General features: G+C 44.2%; 2 protein-coding genes across 4 annotated transcripts in view; one reads left to right on the top strand and one right to left on the bottom strand.

The window, feature by feature from the left end:
* The first annotated feature begins 24 nt into the window (after positions 1 to 24).
* ENOPH1 (enolase-phosphatase 1) lies at positions 25 to 17,270 on the top strand. Its single transcript, XM_083367202.1, has 6 exons — positions 25 to 348; positions 6,383 to 6,484; positions 9,635 to 9,837; positions 11,356 to 11,488; positions 12,740 to 12,863; positions 14,673 to 17,270. Exons 1-6 carry the CDS (start codon positions 265 to 267, stop codon positions 14,810 to 14,812), a joined length of 786 nt encoding a protein of 261 aa, XP_083223328.1. The 5' UTR covers positions 25 to 264; the 3' UTR covers positions 14,813 to 17,270.
* Positions 17,271 to 17,383: 113 nt separating this feature from the next.
* The window catches only part of TMEM150C (transmembrane protein 150C), a 40,580-nt gene continuing 35,964 nt past the window's right edge, over positions 17,384 to 21,999 (bottom strand). For all 3 annotated transcript variants that reach the window (XM_083367575.1, XM_083367574.1, XM_083367576.1), the window contains one exon: positions 17,384 to 20,868. In XM_083367575.1, the coding sequence (XP_083223701.1) occupies positions 20,657 to 20,868 (212 nt within the window). In that variant the 3' untranslated portion in view covers positions 17,384 to 20,656. The remainder of the gene's footprint in view (positions 20,869 to 21,999) is intronic.

Below are 21,999 nucleotides of genomic sequence, written 5' to 3'. Positions count from 1 at the left end.
TTTCTGGCCACCAATCAGAGCGGCGCGATCCGGGTGCTGCGGCGGCTCCGCTTCCAGCCACGTGGGTCTCCGCCCTCCGCTCGTGCTCGCGAAAGACCGTGGCGCCGCCGCCGCTGCTGTCTTGTCTGAATTCCCTCTCCCGAGCTTGCCGGGGGAGGTTTTTGCGGCGCAGCGGACCCGATCGCCGGGAATTCCTGGTTCGCGTATGTCCTCCGGGGAGATCGGGACTCGCGGAGATCGGGGCAGCTTCCAGCCGGGGACATCATGGTGGGGTTCACGGTCCCCGCGGAAGTCAGCGTCTTTTTGCTCGACGTAGAAGGCACGACCACTCCGATCACGTTTGTCAAGGTGAGCTGCCTGCGTTGCGATTCCCAGGCTCGTAGGAAAGGTGCCTCTTGGGGTGTTTTTTTGGGGGGGTGGTGGTGGTGGTGGTGGTCGTGTGTGGATTGGGCTATTGCAAAACCCGTGTCTTCCTCTCGCGGGAAGCTGCCTCTTGCCCTGCCTAAACTGAACGCCTGTCGGTATTTTCTCTTGGGTGAGCATTTCCTTCAGTCTGGCCGCCTTTTTTTTTTCCAGAGAAACGTGAGGATTTTGCCCCAAACGTGTTGAGGGCGCAGCCAGTTTAGTGTAGATGCTGGGCTGTAACCCGGCAGACTCTGAATTCCGTGGTATAGGCTGGACTAGAAGACCTCTAAGGTCCCTTCCAGCTCCATTCTGTTCTTTTCCTCTCTTAAGCACTGAACTGGCTGGGTTAGTTTGAATCAATCCCTCCCCCCCCCTTCTCTCTCTCTCTCTCTCTCTCTCAGCCCAGCCTACCTTGCAGGTCTGTTTTTTGTTTGAAAAAGAAAGAGCATTAGTACAGCTGCGTTGAGTGGTACAAAATAAAAGGCAGGATGTAAATTGTGTCTGTATCTATTTCCTGTGGTTTGGATGAGTAGGACAGTGTCATTGGTGGCTGGGGAATTCTGGGAGTTGAAGTCCGCCCATTTTAAAGTTGCCAAGGTTGAAAAACTACTGGTGTAGGATTATGTTTTTTAACTGGAGACAGTACACTATTCATTGTTTAACTCTGTTCTTTCTAAAAAGTGCTGGGTTGAGTGTGTGCAGGTTTCCTGTAAAGCCATTCTGACAGGGGAAGGAAATTAATCTAACTTCTAGGGTAAATGATTAACTGTTTGGTAGCTGTAATGTAAGAGAAGATGGAATTACGGTAGTCGTGTGTTGTTTAAAAAAAATCTTTTGTGTTATATACTGTAAAGATTCTCTTTTAAGCCTCATATTTGCTATGCAGTTGAATATTTTCTGATGATCTATACTAATCTATGCAAAATTTGGATGGGCAGATGGCTATGATTTGATGCAGTGTCTTGTGTGAAACCAGCCAACTCTGAGACATTTAGTAAAGCATTATTAAATGATACCTTAGTCGCGTATTTCAGTCTGAGATTCTAAGCCAATATTGTTGCGTTTCAATGGAACAAACGATTAAATTATGTTTTATATCTGCCTTCCCATTTTTTCCCCCACAACACCAATCCTGAGAGATAAATTGAACTGACAGAAAGTGCCTCCTATGCCTGTGGGTGGACTTGAACCTGGATCTCTCCAGTACCAGTCTTAACACATTAACTACGTTGACTTTTTAAGTACCAGAACAGCCCAGTGCAGGTTTATGGGGCAATAAATTGCAGTGCCGCTGTGGGCTTGCTCCCTGGAAAGACATGAAGACATAATAGCTAAGAACCCACTTTCTGCTTAGAGGAGGATTTTCTTCCAATAATATTCTAAGTGGGATCTGCTGTTATTTTCTTTCTAGGGTCTGCAAAGTATGCAGCCTTTTCACTTAGCACATGCTTTGCACTGCAATCCACCTTGAAGTAACCCCATCCATTTAGCGGGGAAAAAGTCACAGTAACAACTATGAAGAAATAATTATGGACTGCAGCACAATGGCACAATTGATACAGATTATGTGATGGGGGTGGGGGAGGTACTGCTATGGAGAAGACACTCCAGGTCCAATAGATACTATTGGAGTTAGGTGTTCCTTCAAGTAACCAGCCTAGACCATTATGACTCATGGACTTCAACTCCCAGAATTCCTGAGCCAGCCATGCTGAGGGGAAAGGGAGAGGTTTCCAAACTGAACCATGTTGGCTCAGGAATTCTGGGAGTTGAAGTCCACGAATCATAAAAGAGCCAAAGTTGCCTACCCCTGCTCTAGGCCAGGCAGGGCTTAATAGGCAGCACCTTCAACCGTACCTGGAAGCAAACTGGCAACCTGTGCAGCTACATGGGCGTACTGAGGCGTGGCCATTACTGCCTGCGCTGCTGCATTCTCGATCTGTTTAAACTTCCAGGTGGTCTTCATGGGCAGCCCATGTAGAGCTGATTGCAGTAGTCAAGCCACGAGGTAAGCAAAGTCAACAGGGAAGCCAGATTTCACTTAACAGCCATGTTACTAACTTAGCTGCAGTTATTCACTTAACAACTGTGCCAAGGAAGGTTAAAAAGGGGCAAAATTCACTTAGCAAATGTTTTGCTTAGCAAACATTTTGGTCTCCATTGTGCTCATAAGTTGTTGCTAAATTAAAGAGTTCTGTCTTTTATCATCTTTCCTTCCAGAAGGTCTATTCCGCATAAGCATCTAGCACAGGGGTCTTCAAACTGGGCCCTTTTATGACTTGTGGACTTCAACTCCCAGAATTCCTCAGCCAGAGTGCCTGGCTGAGGAATTCTGGGAGTTGAAGTCCACAAGTCATAAAAGGGCCCAGTTTGAAGACCCCTGTGCTTGATCACCGTTATCCAACCTTTAGGCTTACCTCGGCCACACTGAGTGAAGAGGAATTGTAGTGGGCCAATTTGTGTTTGTGTACTTCCTTTATTTTTATTTGTTTACATTTTATATCTTCTGTGGCTGCATTACAAGTGGTCCAGGGTCTCATGTGACCCATGGGCCACGAGTTGGTCATGCCTGATCTAGAGTTTCTGGATGAGAATGCATATTGGTATAGAATTTGTTTCAAGGTAACTTTCTAGAGAGAGTGAATCACATTCCTTTCCTCGAAAACTACTTAAAACACATCTCACATCTACCACCAAAGTAGTGTTTGCTGCAGTCCAATGCACGAATAGGTCTTTAGCACAATTAGTCAAGCAGAGATGGAGGTTATCATTTTTGGTTGCACAAAACGGGGCTTTGTTTCAATTGACCTTAATAACTTTAAGAAGGTCTCTTTTATATAGTTAATTTTCCCCATGATTTGCTTTTCGAGCCCGAGCAACCAACCTTAACATACGTTACTTATTTAACATGAAGGTCACATCATGGTCACTTAGCAAGCCCAGTAGACCAGGACATGGAGATCTAGCAGACATGATCAATCTTAGTTTAATTTAGTTCTATCTCATGTAGCTGTGCCTCAAATTATCCTCTTTTTGATGTTTAAGAATAGCACTTACTGTGGCTGATTCAGCATTTAATTATGCAGCTAATTGAAAGGCACATGGTCTGCTGGAGCAGAAAAAAGTATAACGGAGGAATCTGTCTCACATCACTGGCATACAGGAAGTCCTTGACTTACAGCCATTCATTTAGTGACCGTTCAAAGTTGCAAAGGCGCTGAAAAAAGTTACTTGTCTCCAGTCTGCCTATTTATAATCACATCATCCTGACAATCAGGTGATCAGAATTTGAGTGCTTGGTAACCAGCCTGTAATTTACAGCAGATCATGATTCATTTGAGACCTTCCCAACTGGATTTCAATAAGCAACGTCAATGGGGAAACCCAGATTCGCTTAATGACTGCGTGATTCACTTAACAACTGCAATGATTTGCTTAACAGCGGCAAAAAGGTCATAAAATTGGTTGTGATTCACTTAATAACTGCCTTGCTTAGCAACAGGTCCCAATTGTGGTTGTAAGTCAACCTGTAGGTCAAATTTTTCCCATTGGGCCTGTTTGAATTTATTAAGAATTGTGGGGCTTTTGCAGCCAAATCAATCAGGAACCTTAAAAACTATCACATTCGTTATCGCATATTGAGACCATGTGCACAATACGAACAGATTCTTCATTTGTTTTTTTAACAATGAAAGACTGACCCCTTTGCAAAAAAAAAAATACCTGCATTTAGGACGGCGAGGTCTAACTACTTTGCCGCCCTTATCGCGTCCGCAGATAATCGCCCAGCCGCCCTGTTTAGGGTGACTCGCTCCCTCCTTAATCAGGAGGTGAGAGAGGATCCCTTGCAGGGACGAGCCGAGGAGTTTAGTCATCATCTGGCGGACAAAATCGCTCGGATCCGGACCGGCTTGGACTCTGACTGGGCAGAGTCTAATGTGGAGGAATCAGGCGGTCTTGAGCACGTTATCTGGAATGAGTTCGACCCTGTTTCCCCTGATGATGTGGACAGGATCATGGGGAGACTGAGCACCACCACCTGTTTGTTGGATCCGTGCCCCTCCTGGCTAGCTTATGCGGCTCGGGAAGGAACACGAGGCTGGTTCCATGCAGTAATAACTGCTTCCTTGAAGGAGGGTGTCTTTCCTGCCGCCTTGAAGGAGGCGGTGGTGAGACTCCTTCTCAAGAAGCCTGCTTTGGACCCGGCTGTTTTAAACAACTACCGTCCAGTCTCCAACCTTCGCTTTCTGGCGAAGGTTGTTGAGAGCGTGGTGGCGCATCAGCTCCCTCTGTTCCTGGAGGAAACTGATTATCTGGACCCGTACCAATCAGGCTTCAGGCCCGGGCACAGCACGGAGACGGCATTGGTCACGCTGGTGAATGATCTCTGCCGGGCTCGGGACAGGGGTTGCTCCTCTGTCCTGGTCCTATTAGATCTCTCAGCGGCGTTCGATACCATCGACCATGGTATCCTACAGCGGCGTCTCAGGGGGCTGGGAGTGGGAGCCACCGTTCTACGGTGGTTCTCCTCCTACCTCCAGGGCCGCTCGCAGTCGGTGTTGACAGGAGGGCAGAGATCCGCCCCGAGGTCTCTCATTTGTGGAGTTCCTCAGGGGTCGGTTCTCTCGCCTCTCCTGTTCAACATCTATATGAAGCCGCTGGGCGAGATCATTCGTGGTTTTGGGGTGGGGTATCATCAGTACGCTGATGATACCCAACTTTTTCTTTCCACCCCGAACCAACCCAGCGATGCCCTCGCCGTGATGTCCCGGTGCCTGGAGGCGGTTCAGGTCTGGATGGGGAGAAACAGGATTCGTCTCAATCCCGCCAAGACTGAGTGGCTGTGCATATTGGCATCTCGGGTTAACCAAGTTATTCCATCGTTAATGATGGGGGGTGAGGTGTTACCCCCCCGGCAATAGGGCTCGCAACTTGGGCATCCTCCTGGATTCACGGCTCAATTTCGAAGACCATATAGGAGCCGTGACCAGGGGGGCTTTTGCTCAGGTTCGCCTGGTGCGCCAGTTGCGTCCCTATCTGGACCGAGACGCCCTACGCACAGTTACGCGCTTGTGACCTCCCGTTTGGACTACTGTAACGCTCTCTACATGGGGCTGCCCTTGAAGACCACTCGGAGGCTTCAACTGGTGCAGAATGCGGCCGCGCGAGTTGTAATGGGGGTTTCCCAATACTCCCATGTAACACCTCTACTCCGTGAGCTGCATTGGCTTCCGGTTGCCCTCCGGGTGAAATTCAAGGTGCTGGTTTTCACCTATAAAGCCCTACATGGCCTGGGTCCGGGATATCTGAGGGAACACCTGCTGCCGGCATCAAACGCCCTTCGCCCAGTGCGCTCCCACAGGGTGGGTCTGCTCAGGGTCCCGCCGGTAAGAGATTGCCGGCGGGTGACACCCAGGGATAGGGCCTTCTCGGTGGGAGCGCCTGCCCTCTGGAACCAGCTGCCAGTGGAGCTGAGAACTGCCCCCGACCTCTGATCATTCCGCCGGGGCCTGAAGACCTGGCTCTTCGAGCTCTCGGGCCCAGACTGAGGAGAAATTTTTAATTTGGGGTTCTTTTTAATTGAGTACAGGGTCAATTTAATATTTTTTAATTTGGTTCTTAATTTTTGTATTTTGGATTTTTAATTCCCTGTAAACCGCCCTGAGTCCTCAGGGAATAGGGCGGTATATAAATATAACTAAAATAAATAAATAAATAAATTTAGTAATATACATTTACTCTCAGAAATGATTCTGTCTCTTTTTCATCTTTGTTCTGACTAAGTATTCTCACTATTTTCCTACCTATGTATTTAAATTTCTCTTTGGAGAATTAGACTGCATAGATTTGGTGAAGTGACTAAATTAACAGTATTGGATAATCAATGCTTTTGAAGATGCCCTGAGGGTTTGATGTTGTTTCCAAACATATGTCCACAGTAGCTTAAACCACCCATATGTTTTTGTTGTGTCCCCAGGATATTTTGTTTCCTTACATCAGAGAAAACATTCGAGATTATCTAGACACCCACTGGGAAGAAGAAGAGTGCCAACAAGATGTTGGCCTACTGAGAAAGCAGGTAGAGCATTGGACATCTCTTCTTCATTATTTATTTATTGCCTATCTTAACACAACTCTGGCTCTTTCCAGGCCAGTCTGGTTATTGGCAGAATGACAAAACAACAGAATAACAAGAGTTGGAAGGGACTTTGGGAGTCTTCTAGTCCAACCTCCTGCTCAGGCAGGAGACCCTAGACCACTTCAGACAAATGGATGTTCAATCTCTGCTTGAAAACCTTCAGTGATGGAGCACCGACAACTTCTGGAAGCAAGCCATTCCACCGATTGTTTCAATTGTCAAGAATTTTTTTCTCCTTAGTTCTAGGTTGGATCTCTCTCTGGCTAGTTTCCATCCGTTGCTTCTTGTCCTGCCTACAGATACTTTGGAGAACAGGTTGACCCTTCCCTCTTCTTTGTGGCAGCCCCTGAGATATTGGAAGACTGCCATCATGTCACCCCTAGTCCTTCTTTCCATTAAACTAGACATACCCAATTCCAGCCACCGTTCCTTATATGTTTTATTATTATTATTATTAATTTTATTTGTATACCGCCCTTCTCCCGAAGGACTCAGGGCGGTGAACAGGGCAATACATGTTTAAAAAAACAGAATACAAAAATTAAAAAAGATTAAAAAGTGCCCAGAACTCTTAAATAGGTTAAAACACATTTAAAAGTAATAAAAACCCAACCCCATCCCATCAGGCCAGGCCAGCTTGTTCAAAGAGATACGTCTTTAGATCGCGCCGGAAGGAGCGAAGGTCGGGCGCCATCCGGAGCTCAACCGGAAGACGGTTCCATAAATCCGGCGCGCCCACAGAGAACGCCCTCCCCCTGGGGGCCACCAGTCGGCATTCTTTGACCGGTGGCACCCTGAGGAGGCCCTCTCTGTGGGAGCGTACTGGGCGGAGGGAAGTTGATGCTGGCCGCAGGTGCTCCCCAAGGTATTCCGGACCCATGCCATGTAGGGCTTTGTAGGTCAATACCAGCACCTTGAATCTCACCCGGAAGACAACTGGGAGCCAATGCAGCTCATGGAGCAGAGGTGTAACATGGGAGTATCAGGAGACTCCCAACACAACTCTCGCGGCTGCATTCTGTACGAGTTGGAGCCTCCGAGTGGTCTTCAAGGGCAGCCCCATGTAGTTTTAGCCTCCATTCCCCTAATCATTTCTGTTGCTCTTTCTGTTTCTAGAGTCTCAACCTCTTTTTAATATTATGGCAACCAAAACTGGTTAGGTTTTAGATTTAGATTTTATTAGATTTATATACCGCCCTTTCCCGAAGGACTCAGGGCGGTTTACAGGGCATTTTAAAATCATACCAATATAAAATACAAAGTTAAAAGACAAATAAAAGATTAAATTATCCCTGAAAATAAAACCCAGTTAAAATTGCCACCAAGTATAATACCTGAACCTATACTAGACTTGCAAATAACCCATATCGACTTCCTGATTAATTGACATGATAGTAATGTCCCAATATTTTAGGGGATGCCACAATAAAGAAGGGGTCATCCTATTTCCCAAGCCCCTGAAGGCAGGACAAGAAGCAACGGATGGAAACTTGCCAAAGAGAGATCCAACCTAGAACTAAGGAGAAATTCCTTGACAATTAAAACAAACGGTGGAATGGCTTGCTTCCAGAAGTTGTCGGTGCTCCATCACTGAAGGTTTTCAAGCAGAGATTGAACAGCCATTTGTCTGAAGTGGTATAGGGTCTCCTGCCTGAGCAGGGGGTTGGACTAGAAGACCTCCAAGGTCCCTTCCGACTCTGTTATTCTGAGTGATCAAGTCAATATGACTCTTGATAGATTTTCTCCGCGGGGATCAATTGTCCTTCAGGTTTTCAAATGATGCACCGGTTACTGCTTTAATTTGGTCCATCCGTCTTGCTATTGGCTGACCTCTTCTTCTCTTTCCTTCCAACTTCCTAACTAACCTCCAACTCTCATAAATTCTGACTTGCCAAATTGCTGAAAAAAATATATACATTAATGAGGTATGGAAGAAAGATTCCCCCCCTCCCTTCAAAACCTGATCACCCGGGGACAATTTTTATTTGCCCAGAGGAGTGGGAAGTTGTTACAAGGCTGGACCATGAGTTGTGTATAGGAAGTCACACAAGTCTAGTAGAAAGTGCATTTTTAAAAAAAATCTATGTAAAAATTGCATACAGACCTGCACAGAAATGGCATAGAACAAAAATGCAAAAACCTGTTTTTTTACGATTCTGTAATCACACAGTTAAAAATAAGGCTTATGCTGAATGACATTAATAGCATTTTTTAAAATTTAAAACTAATTGCATCGCAAGAAGGCATGAATTATAGCAAAACACCAGCCCTTGGGTCTTACTGTGATTTACTGGAATGCTTCTGGAACTGACATAGGCCAATGCTTCCCAAGCTTGGTCCTGTGCAGACATGTGAGCTTCAACTTCCAGAATTCAACCAGCAAGGTTCATATTAAATATTCCAGGAATTGAAGTCCACACATCTGGAGTATATCCAGATTGGTGAAAGTAGCTGTTGGCATTCTCAGGAAATAAAAATGGTGAGCATGTCAGCCTAAGAAGAAACAAGAAGTTATGTGGAAGCCAGGAACTATTTAGTGGGGGGCCCCTCTCCATTGCATCCCTGCTGGAAACATCACTTGGAATTCCCATCACCCTTGACATGTTATTTATTTATTTAGAAAATGAATATAGCCGCCTATTCACTTAGCAAGTCTAGGTGGCTTGCAAGCAATAAAAACGCAGTATATAAAATAATTTTTTAAAAAAAAACCAATAACCCACCCACCTACCTCCATGCAACTATACACAGTTAGAGGTCAGTAAGGTGAGGGCCCAGATTGTTGGGGGCGATATGCTGACTCTGTAAACCGCTTAGAGAGGGCTGTAAAAGCACTATGAAGCCGTATATAAGTCTAAGCGCTAATGCCATTTGATGGGGACCATCCTACTCTGGGTTCCCCAGACCCACTGGAAAAAAAACAAGTCTTCGGGGCCTTACGAAAAGGTCAGCGTGGAGGCCAATCTAATTTCTGAAAGGGAGATATTCCAAAAGGAGGGAGCCACCACAGAAAAGACCCTTCTTCTGGGTCCTGCCAGATGTACCTCCTTAAGCTATCACCTTTCTTGCTTTTTGTTTTGACTTCCTTAGGCTGAAGAAGACTCTCATATGGAGGGAGTGGTGCCTATCCCACTGGAAACCAGGGATGGAGAAGAAGAGGTTGAACGGGTCATCCAGGCAGTGATAGACAATGTCCTCTGGCAGATGTCTTTGGATAGGAAGACCACAGCTTTGAAACAGCTCCAGGGCCACATGTGGAGAGCAGCCTACGAAAATGGCTGCTTAAAGGGAGAGTAAGTAGTCCTTTGTTGTGGGCAGACTTCTTTTATGGCTGAGGCTGCTTTATACATAATTTCTTTCATCATCAAAAGAGGTAATGCAGTCATGTGATGTCATCAAAAAGGGCCGGGATGGAATGTTTGGCTCTTTTTATCAGTGGGTCATCTTAATGCAGGTGATCCCCAAGTTACAAGCGTTCACTTAACGCTCGTTCAAAGTTACGTGATGAGCGCCGCCGAGTGCTTACGAGCAAGTCTCAAAATTGCGAACGTTGCAGCGGCACAGCAGTCGTTCGCCCTTACGAGCGACTGCAGGGACACTGCAACATTCACCCTGGTTATTCCCTCCCTCCCCACCCCTTGCCCCGGGTCTCCCTAGGCACCAGGCCTTTAATACTCTGCGAAGATTGAGATCCTTCGCTTTCTTGGCTGCTCCAGGCCTTCAGTGCGTTCGCAGAGAATGGAGGCCTAGAGTAACGCAATATCAATGGGGCGAGATCTCACACTACTGATCTCGCGTGAGGTATCTTAGTGGGTCAGGGAAGCCTTGGGGGCCTGTTCCATTACTAGGCCTTCCATGGCATTCCCCTCCCTGAGATACCTCTTGTTCACTTAACGAGCCCCGTGCGTCTTAACGAGTGAGGGAGTGATCTCGTTCGAGGTACGAGATTCACTCCCACGAGTTTCGAGTTATGAGTGGAATGGACAGGCTCCATTACACTCGTAACTCAACTACCTGTACAGGTAGTCTTCAACTTACTATCATTCCTTTAGCAACCGCTTCAAGTTAACAATGGTACTGAAAAAAGTGACTTAACGACCGCTTTCCACACTTACGACCATTGCAACATCCCCACAGTCATGTGAACAAAGTTTGGTTGCTTGGCAACTGACGGGTTGCAGTGTCCTGGGGGATCACATTGATCCCCTTTTGTGACCGTCTGACCAGCAAAGTCAGTGAGGAAGCCAGATTCACTTAACCACCACGTTACTGGCGTAACAACTGCAGTGGTTTAACAGGTGTGGCAAGAAAGGTTGTGAAATGGGACAAACCTCAACTACCGTTTTGCTTGGCCACAGAAGTTTGGGGCTGAGTTGTAGTTGTAAATGGAGGACTACCTGTAGAAAAACTAGCACTTTCTACAATGACTCTAGGCCAGGGCTCTCCAAACTTGGCCCTTTTATGACTTGTGGACTTCAACTCCCAGAATTCCACAAGTCATAAAAGGACCAAGTTTGAAGGCCCTTGCTCTAGTCTCTGAAATGCTTTTACCACATTTATACAAGACAAAACCCCCTTGCTCTGTTTTCTTCATCTTTGGAAGCCCATCTTTCTGCTCAGCTTTTCCTTGAACATTTGATGATGATCTGATTTTACCATGGATGCTTTAATTGCTTTTCAATAGTCCTTTTATTGCTTGCTGCTTAGAGATCACGATTAGGATAAGCTCCCAGTGATGTCATAAAACAGGAAAGCAAGTTTCATTGCCTCTTCAACCATTCTGCCTCCATACTTTGCCCTCCCTACTCCAGGTTCTTTAAGGATGTTGTTCCCGCAGTGAAAAAGTGGAAAGAAGCAGGAAGAAAGGTGTATATTTATTCCTCTGGGAGTGTGGAAGCGCAGAAGCTTTTATTTGGAAACTCTACAGAAGGTGATCTTTTAGAGGTACATATACAGTCTAAATGTCTGTGGAGATTCTCAATCATCCAGGTCATGGTTGTCCCAAGGGTGCTTTTCCAAAGCTTTCCAAACGTTGCAGGAGTAAAACATAGGAAGAACTACATGTTCTTTTTGTAATATTGCATCCATTGTTGTGTGTTTTTTTCCTTGAAAACATTTCACTTCTCATCCAAGAAGCTTCTTCAGTTCTGATTTGAATGGTGAGGAGCGGAAGGATTTATATTCTTTCCAGTCACCTGGCCAGCACTCTGAAGATCTGTCATTGGTTCTCTTGAGAGCTGTTGAGGTCACTTGGGGTTTTGTCTGTATCCTCCAAATCACTGAATCAGAGTGTAAATGGGTACGGAACATTCTTGGGACTTCTGAAAGAACTTTGTTGTACACAGGAGATAAATGATGCCGTATCTCTCCCCCTCTTGTCAAGAGGGGACTGTCCAGTTTCAGAGTAGTAATGACCAGATGACTGCAAAGAATGTAAATCCTTCCATTCGCTACTATTCAGTCAGAACTGTTTCTTGGAAGAGAAGCAACAGGTTTTCAAGGGGGAAAAAACAAACAAGAAAATCCAGTTGGCTTTTGGAAAAGCATCAAATGATGAACTAACTGCCCACATAAACGGTCTTCCAGTGTTTCCCTGCCAAAGATAATAGCATTTTCTGCCTCTACAACAACAGTATTATTACAAAGACATCCGTTGTGGTGTGGTGCTTAAGGTGTTGGATTAGGATCATAGGAATTCCAAGTTTCTAGTCTGTCCTTAGCCATAAAAACTCCTCAACTGATTTTGGGCAAGTCCCATGTAGATTACCGCAAGAGAATTGTTGTGGGAATAAAACATAGGAAGAAGGGTTACAGGAATTGGATATGTCAAGTTTAATGAAAAGAAGGACTTGGGGTGACATGATGACAGTATTCCAGTATAAAAGGGGCTGCCACAAAGAAGAGGGGGTCAACCTGTTCTCCAAATCACCTGAAGGCAGGACAAGAAGCAATGCATGGAAACTAATCAAGGAGAGAGCCAACCTAGAAATAAGGAGAAATTTCATGAGAATTAATCAGTAGAACAGCTTGTCTTCAAAAATTGTGGGTGCTCTATCACTGGAGGTTTTTAAGAAGAGATTGGACAACCATTTGTCTGGAATGGTGTAGTAGGGTTTGCTATTTGAGCAGGACTAGAAGACCTCGGACGTCCCTTCCAACTATGTTATTCTGTAATGTTCTCCTTCCACCTTCCAGCTCTTTGATGGTCACTTTGACACCAAGATAGGACCTAAAGTTGACAGTGAGAGCTATCAGCGGATTGCTGCAAGCATTGGATGTGCCACAAACAACATACTGTTCTTGACGGATGTCACTCAAGGTAATAAAAGCTGGTGAGGGCTCCCTGGTGTGGTGAGAAGATACATGTCTAGTTGGTGCTAGAGGCAAGATGAGAGCACATCTGAAGGTCAACAGCCATGTGGACCAAAGTTTTACAAAAACAATTGTGTAATTCCCCCTTTAGGGGAGAGCTGTAGAGGAGATGCTTTGGACCTAAAGCTGATTTGGTTTAATGTTTGATACCAACAGCTGGAATTTGGGAAGATGTGTCCAGGTTTCAAGATTTTAATGCAACTGCGATCCACTCAAGTCTGCTGTGTGACTTCCACATTGCTGGGGTTTGAAATTGCAAAAAGGAAGGAGAATATCCCTGTTTTAACTAATTTTCACATTAAAAAAAAACTTAACTTGCAAACTTGAGAGTAACATGATTGTTTCTGTTTCTGATGGGGCTGTCAAATTAAGCTTTCCCCTCCCCAAATTATTGCCTGAAACGGTTTGAATGTAGGGATTTTTTTTTTACTATATGCTTTCCCCCTTCCCCCACTTGTATAGATAAGCCCCTTACAGGTAGACTTACGATTAGAATAGAGCCTGCCCATTACAATTATAAGTTGTGACGGTTGTAAAGTTGGATCGTCACATGACCGACCCGATTTTACAACTTTTTTCGGGAGGTGGTTGTTAAGTGAATCACCATGGATGCTAAATGAACTCGCAGTTATTAAGTGAATGAATCAGGTGTTAAGTAAACCCATTGTCCGCTATGGGGTGCTTTTGCCAAGACACTTCAGCAAACAAGCCATAAATCGCAGTCACATAACCACGGGACACTGCAAACAGCCATAAATGCAGGCTGGATGCTGAGCACCCACAATGCAGTCATGTGACCGTGGGGGAGGGGCATGAGAACCTTGGAACTGGATCATAAGTATCTTTTGGGAGGTGGTCCGTCATAACTTTGAACGGTCGCTAAGCGACCCATCATCAAGTCAAGGACTACCTATAGTGGCTCCTAAGGAAATGGGAAGTACAGATAGTCTTCGACTTAACAACGGTTCATTTAGTGCAGGGGTGTCAAACTCAATTTCATTGAGGGCCGCATCAGCATTGCGGTTGCCCTCAGGGGGCCGGGTGGGTATGGCCAGGGTGGGCGTGGCCTACTGGGTGGGCGTGGCCAGAGTGCGTATGGCCTACTGGGTGGGCGTGGCCAGCTCTACATCGTTCGCATGAAGGGCGCCTATGGGGGCCTGGGCAGGAGTGGGACAGATCTGAGGGTCTCTGGCAGAAGGAGGGTCTCTGGGCCAGGGCCAAGGCAGTGGGGGCCGTTCCCTCACTGTTTCCAGGATGGCTTCGCGGGCCACATGAAACCACTTCGCGGGCCGGATCTGGCCTCCGGGCCTTGTGTTTGACATGTCTGATTTAGTGGCTGTTTAAAGTTACAAAGGCACTGAAAAAAAAGATTTACGACCACATTTCACACTTAAACAAGTGTTGCAGCATCCCCGTGGTCACGTGATCAAAATTTGGATGCTTGGCCACTGACTCGTATTTATGACGTTTGCAGTGTCCCGGGGTCATGTGATCACCTTTTGTGACCTTCAGACCTGGGGAAGTCAGATTCACTTCACAACTGTGTTACTAATTGAACAACTGCAATAGTTCACTTAACAGCTGTGGCAAGAAATGGGGCGAAATTCACTTAACAAAATGTCTTGCTTAGCAACAGAAATTTGGGGCTCAATTGAGGTCGTAAGTCGAAGACTCTCTGTACATGGACAGAACAGGTGACACCCTGAAAGTAGATGGTTCAGTGTTGTCTAAATGAGCCTCGCTTTGTGTCCTTTAGAAGCGGATGCTGCCGAAGAAGCAGAAATGCACGTGGCTATAGTGATCCGGCCGGGCAACGCAGGACTGACAGACGATGAGAAATCGTATTACAGACTCATAACTTCTTTCAGTGAACTCTCCCTGCCTTCCTCTGCTTAAAATTTGCATCTAGGAACTAAGGAAGGGATGGGGAAAGATAGAGGAGCAGCTGAGAAAATTCTCCTTACCATTTACCGTCATTCCTGCCAGTGATACAAGAGTCTCCAAAAAAGAGAAATATTGAGCACTTGACTTCCCCGATGACACAGAATTCAACCCCACGGAAAAGTACCAGTTCTGTGATTGTAGCAAAGTGAAGCTCTCAACGTGGCGAGCTTAATTACTTTGGATTTTCAAAAGGAAGATTCAAGAGGTACAGTTCAACAGAAGCTTCTCCAGCCGGTGGGATGCAAATCCCACCTCCCGTTCAGTTCCAAGGGGCCAGCCCCGGAGACGTTCCTCACGGAACGTGTCTTGGGTGTCTGCTACGAACTCCCATCTTTTATTCGCATCACAGCTGATTGCAGGTTTTCAAAGTCTTCCGTTCTTCATTCTCGTTTGGAGTGCACATTGGGGAAATCGGACTATTGATTAGATCCGTGAGTTGAACAGGTCGCAGTCTTGAGCTCTCCGAATGATTGGTTTTGGAAAGAGGAAGGAAAAACCAGCACCAGGCACCATTAACTAAATCAAGCATGCAAGCTGTGCCAACTGGAATGTGTGTGCATGTGGAAGGCATGATTGATCCTGGTCTCAAAGAGTTGCATGGCTGCTCAAAGGTTGTCATACTTAAGCTGGGGAAAGGGGTGGTTGTTGTCCCCACCCCTGGGATCAAATTGCTGGAAAATTGCATTCTATATCTATATGCAGGTTAGTACTTTACCTATTGCACTTGAAGGTACCATGGAGAGCCGATTGTTCGTGTGGTTTCGCTGGCGCAGAGCGCCGCTTGTTTCCTTTTACGCGTGGCATTTCAAAAGTGATAAGCATGTCTCAGCGTTAACACCTCTTCCTTCCTGATTTTAAAAGGCTGCTGGGTGTTCCAGCGACCCAAACCTGTCTCTTCATGTGCATGTTGCACATTTATGTTTTGCTATACGTAATGTTCTGCCTCCCTTAAACCCTGCTCCTTTTCACTAAGGATGTAAGGGGAACAAATCCCAAATCGTACGGAACGGAACTAACACAGATTTTTTTTTTCCATCTGGCCAACATATTTGAGTGTTACATCCTTGCTTGGAAATGGGCCTGTTGTAATAACGGCACAGCTGAATGAAGCACTGAAATCGTAAGATGTCAAGAACATCCCGGTTTTAATTGGAGACCTCCCGAGAATCTAGTAAGATGCTTAGAGATCTTACAGTGGAACAAGCACATAATATCTAATCTTGAAATTTTGATGTCCTCTGTATGTTATGTTGTGGGCAGCCCTTCCGGAATTTGATGATGACGATGTTCCAATCGGTTTCCAGGTGGAAAGCTCTTGGTGTGAACACACAAATGAGTAGCTGACCCTCAGAATTCTACAATTCCAACAATCAGTGTTGGAAAAGTCAAGACATGGTACGAAAATTCTCACGTAGTGAGCTTATAAATTTCCCCCCGTTCTGGATGCTAATGGAGAATGGTTCCATATTGCCGATGTAGTCAGTGTCAATATAGGATTGTCGCCTTGTGGTGCATGTCTTGCCTTTAAATAAAAGCTATGACTGAAGTAGAAGACTTTGTGTCCGAAAGTGGCTTCAGCTTACCATTGCACTTGTGAGGGGAAAAGTCAACTTTTATTCTTTGCTGTTGATCTCAGCCTTCCATCCTTCTGAGGTAGGTAAAATGAGGACCCAGATTGTTGGGGGCAATAAGCTGACTTTGTAATAATGCCGCTTGGGGGGGGGCTGAAATCCCTAATAAGCAGGCATATACATAGAATGAAGGCTATTGCTAAGCACATTGATTTGTGCTTTAAATTGTAAGCCGCCCTAAGTCTTCGGAGAAGGGCGGGATATAAATCGGATTAAAATAAAAAAAAATCTTTTCGGTTTTAGAGGTATGCCAGTGAAGACAATTCTGTACAGATCAAGGAAATCTCTGCCTTGTATCTAAACCTTTAGGGATTTAATTCCAATTTTCCTCAAGACAGGTGTCCGTTACTGAGGCCCAGATCCAGATCATCAATACTGGCAGTCGTCGACTTACAATGGTTCATTTAGCGAGCGTTCAAAGTTACAACAGCATTGAAAAAAAGTGACTTATGACCATTTTTCACACTTATGACCGCTGCAGCATCCCTATGGTCACCTGATTTACATTCAGACGCTTGGCGACAAGTTCATATTTATGATGGTGGCAGTGTCCCGGGGTCATGTGATCCCCTTTTGCAACTTTCTGGCAAGCAAAGTCAATAGGGAAGCCAGATTCAATTAACAGCCTTGTTACTAATTTAACAACTGCACCGATTCACTTAACAACTGTTGCAAGAAAGGCGGTAAAATGGGAGAAAACCCACTGAATAAATTTCTCGCCTTTCTCCCTACTACAGAGCTTAGGAAGAAAAGAATGCAAACACAAAACAGATGGTCCTCAACTTAGTTACAATTACAGCTGTAACTCATGCTGCTAAGCTTGTAAGCCACCCTGAGTCTTCAGAGAAGGGCGGGATATAAATGGAATTAAAAATAAAAAAATAAAATTCCAGTCGTTAAGTGGTTCATCGTATGACCAACCTTTTTACTTTTTTTTTTGCAGCAGTCGTTAAGTGAATACCATAGATGTTGAGTGATCCATTGCCCATTGTGGGGGATTTTTGCCAGAAACTGGAAGTAGATGCCAGTTTCCCACACAGAATATTGTAAATATGAAATATAAATAAAATTGCAGTCACATGATCACAGATACTGCAAATGGACATAAATGCAGGCAGGTTACCAGAGGAATTCAGGTCATAGATACCTTTTTGGGGATCTGTCATAACTTTGGTCACTAAGTGACCGTAAGTCAAGGACTACCTGTATATTCCACATGGAGAAAAACATAAACATATAATTCCTTATAACTTTGGATGAACCACTTCTGGGTTATCGGTGTTTTCCCTGCATGAACACAGATGTTTCTGTGAGTGAGCAACAAGGCCATTCTCAGTGGACTCCTCTGAATACTTTTAATTACTTGGCATTTGGGCTCAGCTTTAGAAAGCACGCAATGACATAACTATGTTGCTGTGTAGGCACAAGCACCAAATAATCCTCAGGCTTTCCATAAAAGAAATTTATTTAGTGGTCATGTATCAGTATGCAGTTATGAAGTCTTTGCTCAACCATATTGAAAAATGTGCCGTAAGAAATACTTAAAAGATATTTACACTATTATCATGAAAAAAGTTTGGTTGCATATTAAATGGAGAGAGAAAATTTTCACAAAGCCATTTTTCCTCCCTTTCAGAAAAAATGCAAACTATAAATGATACAACATAAAAGATTTAAAAAACTGACAATTAATTATTTACAGTAAAACACATTTTAACAAACCCATTTAGTTGCTTGTTGGTGGATTTCTTAGGTTTTCAACCTTTTCATAACTAGGCAAGCACAGCTGGCTTGGATTCCTTCACAGCTGGGGTAAGCAACCTGTTACCCACCAGATGTTTGTAATACAGTCTCTTGCCATTGGCCATCCTGTCCAGAGCTGATGGGAAATGAGATCCAAACATCTGAACAGCATTTAGCTATCTACCCCTGACTTGCAGCCTCTCTCATAAACCCCTCTAATATAGAAACACTTGTGTATTTTACAATTTTGTGTGCGTTTGTTTCCTATATTGAAAACCATTATCACTTTGACAAATTGTCCTATTTCTAATTATTAAACTTCCGCTTTTCGCACAATTCGTTGTTGAAATATTTTCTGAGGGTGGCAACTAATTTCATCCCAAAAAAACTATACCTTCAACTGTAGATATTCCATATGGCAAATTAGCAACTTTTCAATTGCCCTTTATAAGCTCCTTGTTATTGCTACTTGGTTAGCCTTCCAACATCTGATGTTATTATTTTTTTTTGCACATCAAGCAATGTTACATTTTTCTCCTTAAGTAACAACTCTATCCCACAACTTCACATTGGCATATCTAGTCTTAACATTCATTCCAAAGTAGAAACATCTTCCAGTCTCTGAAAAAAAAAGATGTGTTAAATATACGGGCCATGTAGGAGAAAGAGAACTTTTATGCAACTTGAAAAACTTGTCTAGGAGGAGGATTTTGCAGGATAGTTCCTTGAGATTCCTGCCTCTATGAAAATATTAAAGAACCTGAAACAAATCTTCTGCACCTGGCTAAGTTTCTATAGCTGCCCACCATCCATTAACTGGGCCCCAGAGGGAAGCTGCAAAAAAATGTTCCTGGTTTTGTTTTGGTGTGTGTGTGTGTGTGTGTGTGTGTGTTCTTGTTCCCCAAGTCAGTGAGAAACGAACCTGTTTTCAGTATAAAGGGTGGTAAAAGCACCAGAATATGGGAAGGCAGATAGACTGACAATCCAAGCCCTGATTTTTGTGAGGTCAAGTACCATCTGCCTCACTCTAATGGATCATACTGGGGTAAAGTTGGCAGTTCCTTTCAGAGAGTCTGAATTTTTAAAAAAAAAAAAACAACAGGAAGATAACATTGCACCTCAGCAGACAACTGACCCCAGACACTTAGTAACACAGGAAACTGGTTTGCAACCTCAATAATAGTCTTGGGAACTGTAAATTCCATGGCCAAATGTACAGGTTATAGTATATACACAATGGTATCCAGCAGATACACTCCTGATCTGTAACATACTTGCTCAGGTGTCAGTCATAACCCTGTCACGATCGTAGCCTGTCTTCTGTGTGGTGTATGCACACAGACAGCAGATGCAGCCTGCATTGCAACTTATCGACACATCATCTGCACCCAATGGATGCCTTATGATACGTCCACAGACCATGGTTGCTGTGCAATCCTGGTCTAAAATTTGCAGATAACAAGACCTTTTCTCTCTTTCATTGTCACTCAAGGTGCAACCGCATATACTGTATGTATGAATAACAGTTCATAGTTCTCTGCTACCTGTTTTATGTAACATAACATAATGCAAAATTAAGTTCTGCCAGCCAGTCCCAAGCAGACCATGGGAAACAAATGTAAATTTGATGACTCAGCATCTCATACCGTGTTATAAAATGCCTTATGCAGAAAGAAAAAAAAAGTGCGAAGAGGTAGTGTGGGCCAAAGGTTTCCCCAATGAGCCATTTTAAGGACAAAGCACCCTGTCCTAAATGTGTGACAACTGTTCTAAGCAAGAAGTGGACTGTTTTGAACATTGGGGAAAATGTGCCTTGAGTCCAGAAAACGTGCAGGAAGTTTGATAGCATCCCGCTTTGCACTTAGAACAGCCATTTTGCATTGGAGGCGGGATGTCCCAAAGGCGTGTGTTTTTTTTTCAACAAGCAGCTGGATTTTGTTTCTTTCCTTGGAAAATGTTTCACTTCTCATCCAAGAAACTTCTTCAGTTCTTGGATGAGAAGCGAAATGTCTTCAAGGAAAAACAAAGTCCAGTTGCCTTTTGGAAAAAAGAAAAAAAAAGCACTTTTGGGGCAACCATGATCTGGATGACTGAGAATCTCCACAGAATTTGAGGCTGGATGTTCAGGCTCAAACCGAAAGCGATTCAGTTGGAAACATTTTTCACATCCATGCAAAGAGGCATCTTGTTCTTTCTTCAGAAGAGAAAGGGAAGGAAGGAAGGAAAAGGAAAGAAGGAGAAGGAAGGAAGGAAGGAAGGAAGGAAGGAAGGAAGGAAGGAAGGAAGGAAGGAAGGAAGGAAGGAAAAGAGAAAGGTGATTGCAGGGGAGAAATTAGCAAAAAAGGTAAAACAGTAAATGAAAGAGGCCGTGAGTTCAATCATTTGACATCAAACATCATCCGCCTGATCAATGGAAGTTGGGTTACACCTGATCGGTTTGATACTCAGAGGCTTCAGAGAGGCTTTCAGAAAAGCTGAGGAAATTCTCTTGGTACTCGGAGCAAATGATCTCAAACCGGTAGTGTCTGAATTCCACCGCGAAGGAGCCGAAGAAGCACAGGAAGCACATCACCATTCCCCACTGGACTCGTGACGCATGCATGTGAAACTTAAACTCACTCATCAAAATGAAATCTGAAGCAGGGTCAAGGAAAAGACACAGAAACATACACGGTAACAGGAGCAAACATTGAAATGCCTCTTGGAATCAGGGCTATACCTGAAACCTACATCCCATCGAACCCACGTCTGACCATGAAAAGCAGCAATACTGGCAGTCCTCGACTTACAACCATTTGTTTAGTGACCGTTCAAAGTTACATTGGCACTAAAAAAAAATTAACTTACGACCATTTTTCCCACAACTGTTGTAGCACCCCCACAGTGTTCAAAAGTCAGGAGCTTGGCAACTGGCATGCATTTATGACGGTTGCAGTGTCCTGGGGTCCCTTTTTGCGACCTGACAAAGTCAACGAAGCCAGATTCACTTAACAACCATGTTACTAACTTAACAACTGCAGTGATTCACTTAACAAATGTGACAAGAAAGGTCACAAAATGGGGCAAAACAACTGTCTTGCTTGGCAATGGAAATTTTGGGCTCAATTATGGGTGTAAGCTTTGAGGACTACTGTATTAAGTTGACAGAATTGTAACTCAACCTTTATTTCACAGTGCTTATTCAACCATAGTTTCCAACTTTGCTAGTAATGAGAAGAAGACCATATCAATTTAAGCAACTGGAAATGTTATTCCTTGGCTGCTAAGACTCGTGCAGATATTGCTGCTTGTGTTTTTCCCCCACAGTATATATTTGTGAAACACAAAGATTAGAAACGTCATATTGTATGTTACAATAAAGGTAAGTTTCTCAGGAAAACCTAAAGCGTGTGCCAATTCAGGCATACGTTATCAACAGTGATTGTGGCTAGGGCAGGGTTTCTTAAATAGTGTTTTGCACAACTCTAAACTTCTACAAGAATTTGATAAGATACAGTATCTCTGGCAGATTAAGAGCAAAAAGGAATGAATTAAAGTTCTCTCAAACACAGCCAATTTTTTTTTATATATTCAGCGTTTGTCTCTGGATTAGGCAATCTGGGAAAATTGTCTTTCTAAAATTCCACAGCCTAAATAGGTTTCAAAATCTCTGGCATAAAAACATTAGATCTGGAATTTTCAATAGCATAATCCTATATTCAGGACCTCCTTAAGAATGATCTCATCAAGAAAGAAACAACATTTCCTGTGGGCTATTTCCCCACA

This window comes from Vipera ursinii, assembly GCF_947247035.1.
Source record: "Vipera ursinii genome assembly, chromosome: 7".
NCBI classification, from domain to species: Eukaryota; Metazoa; Chordata; class Lepidosauria; order Squamata; family Viperidae; genus Vipera; species Vipera ursinii.
Note: the sequence above shows the minus strand (reverse complement) of the source record. Positions and strands in the feature narration are given on the sequence as shown.

Coding starts and splice junctions, on each gene's coding strand:
- ENOPH1 (XM_083367202.1), top strand. CDS start 265: ATGGTGGGGTTCACGGTCCCCGCGGAAGTCAGCGTCTTTTTGCTCGAC. Junction 9,838..11,355: donor AATGGCTGCTTAAAGGGAGA/GTAAGTAGTCCT, acceptor TCCCTACTCCAG/GTTCTTTAAGGATGTTGTTC. Junction 11,489..12,739: donor CAGAAGGTGATCTTTTAGAG/GTACATATACAG, acceptor TCCACCTTCCAG/CTCTTTGATGGTCACTTTGA.